This window comes from Capsicum annuum, chromosome 10 (assembly GCF_002878395.1).
Source record: "Capsicum annuum cultivar UCD-10X-F1 chromosome 10, UCD10Xv1.1, whole genome shotgun sequence".
Taxonomy (NCBI): domain Eukaryota; kingdom Viridiplantae; phylum Streptophyta; class Magnoliopsida; order Solanales; family Solanaceae; genus Capsicum; species Capsicum annuum.
Window position 1 is genome coordinate 202,828,717 of NC_061120.1, and position 12,852 is coordinate 202,841,568.

The following is a 12,852-nucleotide window of genomic DNA, read 5'->3' on the forward strand; positions in this document are numbered from 1 at the left end:
AGATGATCTAGGTCTTTACCTGATCCCTTGCACATAAAGCACCAATAGAAATAAGCAATCTTCCTCTTAGATGCTCAGCCTTCGAGATCACTCATCAAGGCACTAGTCAAGTTCTTTCATTTGGAGATGATGCACATTTGTAACCAATGCAGCATTTCTACAAATAGGAAAATGTGCTAAAGACAAAATTGGAATCAACACTTCATGAATGCACACTCCGCATTCTATTACCAGTCTAATAAGAGGAAAGCCAGGCCTGGATTGAAAAGATGCCCACCTTCAAGAATACTATCAACAAAATTAGCACATAATATAGAGTGAAATAAATGGTTTGATATTAAGCTGCTTCTTTGGGTGGAATAAGGCATTTATCAAATGTCCTTTTATTTAGAGGATATCCACATATGTAACCAAAGCAGCATTTCTAAGAAAAGAATTTTCTTTGATAAAATTTGGACAAGAAACATTGACAGATGCATACTCGGCATCACATTCACCTTCTAATCTGCAGAGAGCAACGGCTGAAACATAAAGAGAACTCCTTCCCCAACAAAAGTGCTAATAGTTAACAAAACAGTTAGTGCGTATCATTCAATTTCTCTTAGCAATCTAACAAGACATTTTTGGATAAGCTCAGAACCAATTACCCAACTAGTTGTAAACTTAGGTTGGCATCAAACACCAAATAGTGCAAGAAGCCCAGCATATAAAAAAATTTAACAATTTGAAGATTGTTAAATAGATCCTCATTTGAATCAAGAGAATCATCAAATAAAGGATGTCCAATGTGTCCTTCCTTTGTGAAAAAGAAACACCATGTGTGTGTGACCTCAATGCTGAGAAAGTAATTAAGCTTACTTAAGTCCTTGGTTCAAAAATGACGATTTTCTCATAGTCTAATATGACTATGTCATCAAAATATAGAACCAGATGAGCTACGACAATAGAGAACACAGTGGTCGCTTCATCATCTTTGATGTGCTTAAAGTCAAGATGCAGTTGATCAAAGAATAATACCATAATTGTCCAGCTTTTTGATAAAGTAAGAGTAGATTTCATTCATTCAGCATCCAGAAGATGCAAAAAGACTACAAAAACAACAGCTCCTGTACAATTTCAGATGACTCCTCGAAAAAATTTAAGGAGCTTTTTTTTTTTTTTTTTGAACAAGGTAACATAAAATTTAAGGAGCTTACAAAATCCAAAAGAGAGTCAACACTATTTACAGTACAGTCTGCTCCAAGCAAAACATATCCATCAAAACTCTAGCCTTCAACAAATGAACTGGAGTTGAAATTCCATCAAAACAGCATTGGTCTCTTTCTTTCCAAATGTACCATATGATCACTGCAGGATCCATTTTCCAGAGGTTGATGGATTTTCTAACTCCCCATTTTGCTCAAGCTTCTTTCAATACCATATTTGTCAAGTTTTACAAAGAAGCCCAGAGAGTATCATCTTGTAGCAACATTTTTATTTCACAGATGCAGCATGTGACTGAAAAAGAAAGTTAGCCATATGATGATTTGTTTGCTTGAGCAAGTCTTGAAATCTCTGAAATTACCAAATGGTACAACAGAGTGCCACGACATCACCCAGAGGTGATCATCAAATTTTCACACTGGCTTCAACATTCTGCAAGAATATAAATAAGTTTTCAAGACGACCAAGAGTCTTTGACCAAGGAATCAAGTTCAAAATGACATGGTGGAGAAGAACTTCCTTTGTTCGGATATTACCAAAGGACTAAAATAATCCAGAATAGATGATTCAAATAAGCCCCATCCAGCATCCAATTTTTGCATATAAGGAAATCGGACAGTTCAATTGGGAAAGATTAACATAGAGAGTAAGTGCTCCACGATCAAGGCGAGTCAAGAAGAGTTAAAATACTAAAATGCAGCAGGGAAACTGCAGCAACCCACTCCAAGAGAGGTTAACATTTTAAGGCTTCTCGTAGACTAAGTTAAAAACAAGCAACAGACCTCGCAAATATACGCAGCATGATTGTATAAAAACAAAAACCTCCCCTCTTACCTCATGATTAGAATCAATATCTCTTCAAAGTAGGAACCTAATGAATTAGTGATTCAAACAGAAATTCACTCCCTTCGGTAAGAAAATTGAATAATGGATTTAAATGTTTCATGTCAAGCTCAGGTTTTTTCTTGGATGCTCAGTTTCTCACTACATCGGTAGATCATGTTCTGAAATGTCACTGAAACTAAGCCCAACAATCGACATTAAAGGGGGAAAAAGACAAAAGAATACAAATGCAACATAATGTCACCTGAAAATGAAAAATATTAGGGCGGTCGTATATAAATGGTAATAATTTAATACGCTTAAATTAATATAGACTAACTTTTACCTTTCTCAAAAATAAATAAATAAATAGATAAATAAATTAATACGCTTAGTAAAAGCATGTACATCAGCTTAGGTACATAATTATTTGGAAACGAGAAAATAGTACTTATTTTTTAAGAAGACATGTTGAACTTTGTGGGGGACCTATGAACAACACCCCCCCACCCACCCACCCGAACAATTTGAAAGTAATACTAATACCTCCTTTTTCTCAACCCCAGTTTGATTTAATGGCGCGGCTGGTGGGGGGGGGGGTGATTATCATGCACCAATCCCTGATTGCCACGAGTTAAAATGCCATAATTTTTTCTTTAAACAAAAAAGAAGAGGAAAAGACTATCTTTAATAAATAAAAGAAAAACTTTCCAAAAACCCTTTCCCCCACCCACCCCCTCCCAGCCTACTTCTCCCTTTTCCCTAACCCTCTTCACCAGTACTGTAGCTTCATCAGAAATGGAAAATCAATCCACTATTTACAGTATACTATTATGATCTTAATTTTTGGAAACTAATCATCACTTATTCTATTCCTCTCTACTTGAAATACACAGTGATGTCACTACGAATCTTCATCTTTTTGGGGATACACAGCGGAGAACATATTCAGCTCATACAAATACAGGTGATTGAAGTTTAAAACATTAAACAAACAAAAATGCATTACTGGTTCAAGCATCTCCCTTTGATTTTGCCACAACTATTCCACAATTTTAACTTCAATCTGTTGTCGTTTGTGTTTGGATTATTTGGACTTGAAGATAAATCCGAAATTTTGTTACCAATTATCAGTGTACACAGTGTAATGAACATCGGGAAATAGAAAGTTGTGGAGTTCAGCGGACTAATTGACAAGAAGTTCCTTAGTAGCATTCACTATGCATCATTGTACCTTTTGACTCTGATTTCGTTGAGGACGGAGAGAAAAAAAAATTGGCTAGCTAAAAAAGCTTATTCAACAACCATCAATGGTGTTTTACGGGAAGATGGGTCTATTTAGTAAAGAAGATAAATCAAATTCATAATGCCACGTGACTTTTTTACACTGGTTTGGAACTATTTAGTAAACTCCTCACGAGCCCTATTAACATGATAACACAACTGGTGTGGAAATGTTCAAAATGATGTATTTATTGTGGTTGAAAATGGTTCCATGGGGTAATAGGACCCATGCAAACTTTAGTGTCTACTAAAGAATAAGGTATACACTAACGGGGAACTGTATGTATTTTCTCTTGGGAAAATTATCACATAATATTGAGGCTAACTCATCCTCAAAAAGGATCGTGTCAAAAAATTAACTTTCAAATAAGAATATTGATGAAAGCATCAATCGGCCAGGGAAAAAACAAAAGCTAAAAAGAAAGCAACTTAACCAGACAAAAACATAACTTGATAGAAGATAATTGACTAATACAATGATCAATCAAGCCTCGACAAATATAATGCATCTATGTTTCGTGAGGAGAAGGCAACGGAAATAAATATGTCTTTTCCTCTTCATTTTTCTGAAAGAGCACCAAACATTAACCACATTCAGTACAAATTTTGAAATCATCACTGGAGATACATTTCAACTCATAGCGATGAAATAAAAGGCAGAAGAGGAGGAAAATACCTCTTATCTATGTTAGTTAAACCCCGTACTTCCCTAGTTTTGCCAACAAAGATTTCTTCTACCCTCCTGCATGATCTCAAACGCAAGCTTATATCTTTCTAAAGATGTTGTTCCAGCCTCAATATAATTCTTTGCTTCTTCTCTTAAGCTCCACAACATCAATGCCTTATAATCTTGAGAAGTACCCCCTGAATCGACATCACGTAGTATACCATATTTTGCATCCTTTGTCCAACGATGTAGGATATAGCGAGATGGAAGCTCCCTTATGTTCATTATCTGAAAAACTTTTAAGGCATGTCTACAGAGCACACCTTCAAACTCAAACATTTTACAACTGCAACTGATGTTGAGATTGGAGGCATTAAAGGCAACCGTATTCCTCTCATCTCCATTCCCACATTTCTGCACCAGATACCTACTAATGGCACCTTCAACATTTATCTTAATAGCAACATAGCTATAGCACTCCAAAAGCTCTTTCTGAAACACTTTGAACATAGTAATAGTGTAAAGCCTTCTACCCTGGTCTTCTATAGGGTCCTTCGTGTGCAGAACTGGTTGCAAATTGAATGAGTTAAAATCCTCTTTCCTTTCCTCTTCACGGCGTTGCTCAAGGGATTTTTCATACCGTATAATAAATTCACAAAGTGGTGCTTGAGATGTCAATATGTTGCCCAAATATGACTTGAAGCTTCCATCAATTGGAATGCCAGCAAAGAATGTGCCCCTAATGTATAATGGCACCCAACTCTTACGCATATTATACATCTCCTTTAACCATGTGTTCTCTCTCAAATTATATTTGTTAATAAGCACATTCCATGCTGCTTCAAACTCATTAGGCGTCTGGCTCTGGGAAATGCAAGTTTCATATTCATACTTAAATTCAGGATTCATCGAGCGTAATGCACCAATGGCTTCCTGCTCCTTAGCCACAACTTGCCATGGAGAAAATCGATGATGTGTTCCAGGGAAAACTTGAGCAACTGAATGTTGAATGGCCCTGTCTTGATCAGCGACTATAGAGATAGGACAACGCCCTGACATTGCCCGAAGCCATGCTTGAAACACCCAAGTAAATGACTCTTCAGACTCTTCAGCAATTAAGGCACAGCCAAGAAGTACTGGTTGCCTGTGGTGATTAACCCCAACGAACAAAGCAAGTGGCACCAAGCAACTACCCCTTCTATAGGTTGTGTCAAAAACAACTGCATCCCCAAATTGAGTGCAAGCAAATCTAGACCGGGAGTCCGCCCATAATACACTCATGGCTCTACCCTTATGCACTTCCGCTGCATAGAAAAATCCCATATCTTCTGCTTGTCGAGACTGAAAATAGTCGAAAAGCTCATTGTACCAATCACTTCCAATTCTACTCTCTCTCGATCTCGTTACAAGACTAAGCCCTCCATTTGATTCAACTAAATCCATATTCTCCAACTCACAACTTCCTTCTTCTTTAAATCCTTTTAACGACACTCTCTCACTAACATCACCTGGCGGTCCAAGTTCATGATTATGCTCGTTGTGACAACGATCAACCAACCACCTTCCCGTGGCCTGTCTTTGTATCCTCATAAACGCGCCACAACCAACTCTCGATGGATGCTGATGCCCTTCTTTAGAACAAACAAATCTCCTTGACGTTATCGACCCATCATTCTTAGACCTAAATAACTGTCCAATCCGAACTCTAAACCCCGTATTAACAGCATAACTATGATAAAACTCATACGCTTCACCAGCAGTAACAAATTCCAACCCCTTATACGGTTCTCCCCCTCTACTTTCCCCATTAACTCTCTCCCTTCTAACCCTCTTAAAATCAATAACCCCACACCGCCCAGACAGACCATCATCCTCATCAAGTGATCTAAGTCCAGTAGACGATTTCAACTTCGTTGTTTGGTTAACAACCCGCTTAAAATCAACAACACCAGACCGACTAGACGGACCATCATCATCAAATGATCTAAGTCCAGAAGAAGACTTTGATTTCAATTTCACTGTTCTATCAACAACAACTTTCCTCTGAACAATTTTCGGTACACAAGTCTCATCAGCATTTTCCATAGCATGATTATGTTCCTTATTAACATTAGCAAGAACCCATTTACCTGAATCATCAACTCTTTGTACACGTATAAACGCCGGACAACCCGTTCTTGAACTAGTCTGAAAACCTTCTTTTGAACAGACGTATCTACGTGACATAACAGACCCATCAATTCTTGATCGGTATAACTGACCAATACGAATTCGGAACCCCTTTTTCGTCGCGTAATTGCTGTACCATTCTTGTGCATCCTCGGCTGTGTCGAATTCTAACCCGACATTCGGCTCTCCTTCCTCGTCATGGTGGTTGTGGTTTTGGTCGTGGTTTTTGACAATAGTAGATATAGCTAGTTGTTCTGTTGTTGTGGGTTTTGCTTTAACGGTCATTGTATTACTCATAATCAATATGCTTTTCGCATATCGGAATTGGTGGTCGACGGCCAGCGGCGGCAGCGGCGGCAGCGGCGGCAGCGGCGGCGGAAGGGGAGGAGGAAAGATTTGGACTTTCGAGGGGGTAGGGTGGGCCGGGGGGGGGGGGGGGTTTGGTCCTATGATTAGGGATGGTGTGGCAATTGGTTTGCTTTGTTGTGTTATAATGTATATTATTTTTATTTTATTTTTTTATTCTATGTTTATCTAAAAAAAATTGAGAATATTTATTAGGTGAATTTGGATGTAAAATTTTGAATTTTTTGGAATGAAATTTATATATTTAGTAATTATATAAAGTATAATTTAAAATCAAAAATAAAAATTAGATAAATTATAGTTTAAAATAAAAAGTTATTTCATAGTAACTAAATTAAAACAGATTGAATACTAACTTACCATTTACAATTATCATCATTAAATATTATTGTCACAATTATAGTGTCTTTTGATAACGATCTATATTTTATTTCAAATGTATTCTATACAAGTCATACGTAGCAATAATTTTTGACTCAACATAGGTTGTTGGTGTTGGACTTAGTAATTAATAAGAGCAGAAAGAAGAGGAGTGTGGAGGCTCGGCTTAGGATTGAGTGAGGTAACTTGACTTTGGCTAGTGCTTTAAAGACGGGGAAGAAGTTGAAGAGTAGGAGGCTTAGGAGAGTAGAGGGGATGTGGATAACATGTGGGAGACGACTGTAAGTTACATTAGAGAAACTGTTAGAGAGGTGTTGGGTGTCTCGGGAGGTCGATCTGGCAAGCATCGAGGGGACTGGTGGTGGAATGAAAAGGTTGAGAGGAAAGTGGAGTCTAAAAAGGTGGCTTATGCTAAGTTGGTTGAGAGCAAGGATGATGAGGAGAGACCGACGAATAAGGAAGAGTATAAGGTAGCTAGAAGAGAGGCTAAGTTATCGGTTTACAGCAGCTAAGACAACAACTTTTGAGAGCTTGTATGCGGCTTTAGAAGAGAAAGACGTGGATAAGAAGTTGTATAGGCTTGCCAAGTCCATGGAACAAAGGGCTCGTGGCCTTGACCAAGTGAAGTGCATCAAAGAGAGGATGTTACAATATTGGTTGAGGATACCCTCGTTAGGAAGAGGTGGCAGTCCTATTTTCATAAACTTTTGAACGACGAGAGGAACAAATTTTTCATGTCGGGGGACTTGGAGAAATCTGGAGAGTGTCATGATTATGGTTATTGTAGGCGTATCAGGAGGTTAGGAAGGCTATTCGCAGGATGCGTCGAGGTAGGGTGATGGGGCCAGATGAGATTCTAATAGATTTTTGGAAGAGCACTGGCGGGGCAAGTTTGGAGTGGTTGACAGGATTGTTTAACATCATTTTTAGGGCGACGAATATGCCTGAAGCGTGGAAGTGGAGTACGATGATTCCATCATATAAAAACAAGGGAGACATTTAGAGTTGCAACAACTATAGAGGTATTAAGTTGTTCAATCATACTATGAAGGTTCGGGAAAGAGTGGTAAAGTTGAGGCTGATAAGGATCGTGACTATCTCTATGAATTAGTTCAGTTCCATGCCAGGTCGCTCAACTACTGAGGTCATCACCTTGTGAGGAGATTAGTGGAGCAATTTTGAGAGGGGAAAAAAGACTTGCACATGGTATTTATTAATCTTAAGAAGACATATGACAAAGTTCTCAGGGAGATTCTGTGGAGGTGCTTGGAGGCTAGAAGGGTGCTCGTGGCGTACACTAAGTCGATTCAGGACATGTATGATGGCGCACAGACTCGTCTGAGGACGGTAGGTAAAGATTTGAAGCACTTTACGATTTTGATAAGGTTGCACCAGGGATCGACTCTTAGCCCTTTTTTATTTATCATGGTGATGGATATTTTGATGCGACATATTCAAGGGGATGTGCCATGATGTATGTTATTTATTGATGATGTGGTACTGACTGACGAGACTCGGGAATGAGTTAATGATAAGTTAGAGATTTGAAAACAGACCCTTGAGTCGAAAGAATTTCGGTTGAGTAGGACCAAGACGAAGTACTTGGAGTGTAAGTTTATTAATGTGTCGCAGGAGGCTGACGTGGTTGTGAAGCTGGACTCTGAGGCCATTCAGAAGAGGGAGAGTTTCAAGTATCTAGGGTGTATATTTTGTTAATCTATATCTATAATCTATAATCTATATCTATATCTATATCTATATATATAATCTATAATCTATATCTATAATCTAGCTATATCTATATCTATATCTATATCTATATCTATAATATATTAAAAGTGTGAAGGGCTTTAGAAATGTTGTTTGGACTTTTTGTACTTCATTAAAACACTCCGTTTTAGACAAAATCACCATTTCACTATTTTTTTTATTTATTTATTTTATAATATTTAAAAGTAAAGAGTTCTAAATATATAAGAAAGAGAATTAATATTTTCTGTGTGTGTACAACTAGACTCCTAAAATATATGGTAAGGGGAATAAAATATTTAATTATTTACGTTATATAAAAAAAGATTTTTGTATAGAAGCAAGCCTAGAGAGAGAATTCAATTTGATCATCTAAACAACTATTTCATGTGTGTGAGGTATCTCCATTAGGTACACACATGAAATAGCTGAATTGCTTGTTAAACATGTAAAAAAGACGTTGAATTCTATTCTCTTGCCTTCTCGATCTTCTTTTCATTATTTGTGTCCCAATCGTTAATGGATTTTCTCTTTTGATTATTTCAAACGAAATAATTTCGCATATAACGTCGATTGATGATCTGAAATTTACGCGTTAATGTTACCATTTTGATTACTGATTTTATGATTTTGATTTGTGCAGGTTCACGATATAAATTCCAAATTGAAAAACTAGATTGCTTTGCACAAAATCACGATGTAATTCGGCTTTGAGAAGCACAATGCCAGATATTTTGATTACTGATTTTATGATTTTGATTTGTAAAGGTTCACGATATAATTTCCAAATTGAAGAACTAGATTGCTTTGCGCAAAATCATGATATAATTCGGATTTGAGAAGCACAATGCCGGATATTTTAGTGGCAAATTTGAATTCAGTTGCACATCTTTCTAGTTTTACTTTTAACGAGTTCTAGAATGGAATCGACTCTTTATTGTGAGAGACTATTTGATGATACATAGGGAAGGAACATGAATTTTGGCTATATTTATTTTTTGATGTTGTTTGTAGAGAAAACAAAGATGGGGTTATGAGAGATTGGCTAAGAATCTTTAATTTAATTCCACTTTTGAGATAATATAAGGGTCCTTGATATAAATGAAGTCTACTCTTAGTATTTAGATTGTGTTGTTGTTCTAAAATTTTCATATTTAATATATGTACCATCACTTCCTTCTTTATGATAATTAATGTGTGCTGAATTTAATTAATAAAATATATGCACAAGTGTGTTTGGTAAATCAAATTTTGATAGATTTGCCTCTAAAGGCAAGACGTTTGGTCGGAAGGGTAAATATGATATTATCAATGATCATTAGATGTTTAGAGAGTTTTGTTTAGGGGGTACTCCCAATAAATTTTGTGAGCGGAGAATGTGTATATTTATTATATTGCCAAGCATAGTATAAAGAGAAGATGATAAAAGCAACAACGTTCTTTGCTTTTTCAGCATACATCAATATCTATGAAAGAGTTTTTTTCACAATAGAGATCACCATCTAGGCCATCATTAAAGCTCCAAGAAGTGTGTATTTTTCAATTTTTGCTTGATTTGGAAAATATGCATATATCCCTATAATCTATACGTATGCCTTTTCATAGAGTATTCACCTTCAAGTATTCGATCCATCACATAGACAATCCTCTTGAGATTGCATTGTGATAATATTTTTTTTACAAAAACTCCATACTGTTGAAGCTATCGTAAGGTAAGGAGAGAGTAAAGTGCACACAGATCTTACCTCTAGCGCACGGAGATAAAGAAGTTGTTCAAAAGATCTCGAAAACCTTAACGTCACGCTATTGGTTCAACTTCAACCACGATCTCAGTTTCAATATCAGCCTCAACCTCAACCTCAGTCTGAACACCAGCCTCAGCTTCAACCTCGGGCTCGACTCATCTTAACAAGTTGTCACGAGAGCATAGGACGTCTAATCATGAACCAGATGAAGTAAGATTGATCGTGGAATAAATAGGTTCGAGGTAATTCTATTCGAGCCAAGAAAAAACACATCACTGCATGAATCATTTGGATTGATACACTTAAGTCATTCAATGATTGGAGTGCATGGAGCAGCACTAACACATGCATTATTTCTATATCCTAAATCAATATTCATACAAATTATTTCAATTGGAGCCGAAAGTATCAATTATTTATTTTGAAAAAATGGCAAGGGACATGAATTTGGTTTATGAGGAATACAAAATTGGAGTTGAAGAAAGTATCTTAATGGAAAATTTTGGAAAACGAAATAATTTGGTGTTAAAGAATTCAAAGTCTCTTCAAGAAAAAGGTTGGTCTCAAGAGATTATGAATATTTATCTTAGAGAACAAAATATATATATTTTTTTTAAGTTAAGATCGGATTGATAGCCTTTTTTCCTTAAGAGAACAAAATATAAATTTGAATTTAAATAGATTTAGAATGTACTTAGAAAAAGCATATCAAAAAGCAAAAATATTTATGGCTATTGATGGTTAGTAGATAAAGGAATGGTGAACATGTGTTGTGTAGAAAAATTTATTTTGGTCATCATTTTTTTTACTTTATTTTTTTTTTGTAAAAAAATAAATAATTTCAACATTGGGGTATATATGTAATGTTTTACAATTTTACCTCTAACCATATTAAAAAATTAAAATAAAATATTATATTTATTTAAATATCAAACTATCCCAAATTTGCAATGGATATTTTTCGAGGAGAGAACAGAGTGCATGTAGATCTTATCCCTAGGTATCTCATGGAGATAAAGAAGTTGTTTTTCAAAGATCCTAACTTACGTGAAGTTGAGTTTGCATAATCGTTGTATTATAAATACATTTTAAACTTTGCATAATCGTTGTATTATAAATACATTTTAAACTTCTCTGCATTGTTCTGTTGGTTCTCCATAATTATGTTTTGCTATTGGCTAATAATTTTTTTATAAGGTAGCTTGAATTTGGTTGAGTGTTTTCTGTTTATTCCTTTTTTTTATTGATGAAAATGTCAAATAATATCTTCATTTGCAGTTCATCATGATCTATTCCATTCATATTTAGAAATTTAAGCTTGACTAAATTTTCTATGCCTTGAAGTACTGATAGTCACCTCAGATTTTTGATCTTTTTTAGTGGTGGCATAGACTTGAGTTTTTTACATTATTGAAGCAAAAGTGCTCTAAGACTTCCAAGTTAGATATGCAACTCGACAAATCCATAAGTACTGAGTTGTAGCTCATATGTAGTACTTAGAGGTTATTCATGTATTGAAAGAAAGGTCCCGCAAAACAACATCTGGACAAAAGCAAGGTTGATAATGTGGGGTAAATGGAGCAATAGACAAAATTTTCTTTGTTTTGTTGATATCTACTATTTTTTCTTCTAATTTTGTTTTCTTATATGCAGTACCCGTTGGTTCTTTGTCGACGAACTCTAATACTTACTAGAAGATATGTGATCAACAAGGTCTATTTTGAGATTATATGATTGCATAGGAGGCTTTATTTAAGGACGCTCTTCCATCACCAAAATTTAAAGGCTAGTTCTATAAAATGCATGGTGAATTAGATCGGTTACATTGTATGAAGCGGACATGACACAATTTCAACTTACCGAAGACATACCTTAGATAGGAGGTTATAAAGGACTCAAATTAGGATGAAAGATTAGTTAGATAGTTAAGCCAGCATTTACTCACTTATTCTTATATACTTTAGTCGTATTATTAATCGTAGTATTACTCTTGTAGTTTCTTATGCTTTGAGTTTGATTATTCGTTGTTTTTAGTTTGAAATTTCTCTTGCCATAATTTGATTAGTGAATCATACATTTGATTTTCTTGTGTGCCTACCTATAAATGTTCACTTTAATGTTTTCAATTTTTTTTAATCAAGATCAGGTTATGTTGGGCTTAATATTTTGCTTAAAAATTATTAAAGGACGAAATAAAAGTTTGATTAGTTTTCTCCTTAATTCTCGGTCAACTACTGATCTCTCTGAGGAGGTTCAAAAATTATTTAGCAGGTGGAGACCTAGTTTTATTCATGAATTGAAGATAATTGCTAGTGTTAGACATGTCAATTTCTTGGGCTTGAGAGGTTGCAGTGCCACACCCCTTTTGCAGAGTCACCAAAGGATTATTGTTTGTGATTTAGTGAAAAATAACAGGTTATATGACCATTTCTTTGGGTGGAGATGCAATAAATTGAGTTGGCCTAT

The 12,852-nt window shown here is 35.7% G+C and overlaps 1 protein-coding gene across 1 annotated transcript; it reads right to left on the bottom strand.

Moving 5' to 3' along the window:
• Nucleotides 1-1,031: 1,031 nt before the first annotated feature.
• On the bottom strand, nucleotides 1,032-6,648 carry LOC107843549 (protein FAR1-RELATED SEQUENCE 7). The gene is made up of 2 exons (XM_016687863.2): nucleotides 3,986-6,648; nucleotides 1,032-1,635 (listed from the first exon to the last, which is right to left on the bottom strand). Exon 1 carries the CDS (start codon nucleotides 6,440-6,442, stop codon nucleotides 4,019-4,021), a length of 2,424 nt encoding a protein of 807 aa, XP_016543349.1. The 5' UTR covers nucleotides 6,443-6,648; the 3' UTR covers nucleotides 1,032-1,635; nucleotides 3,986-4,018.
• Nucleotides 6,649-12,852: the final 6,204 nt, after the last annotated feature.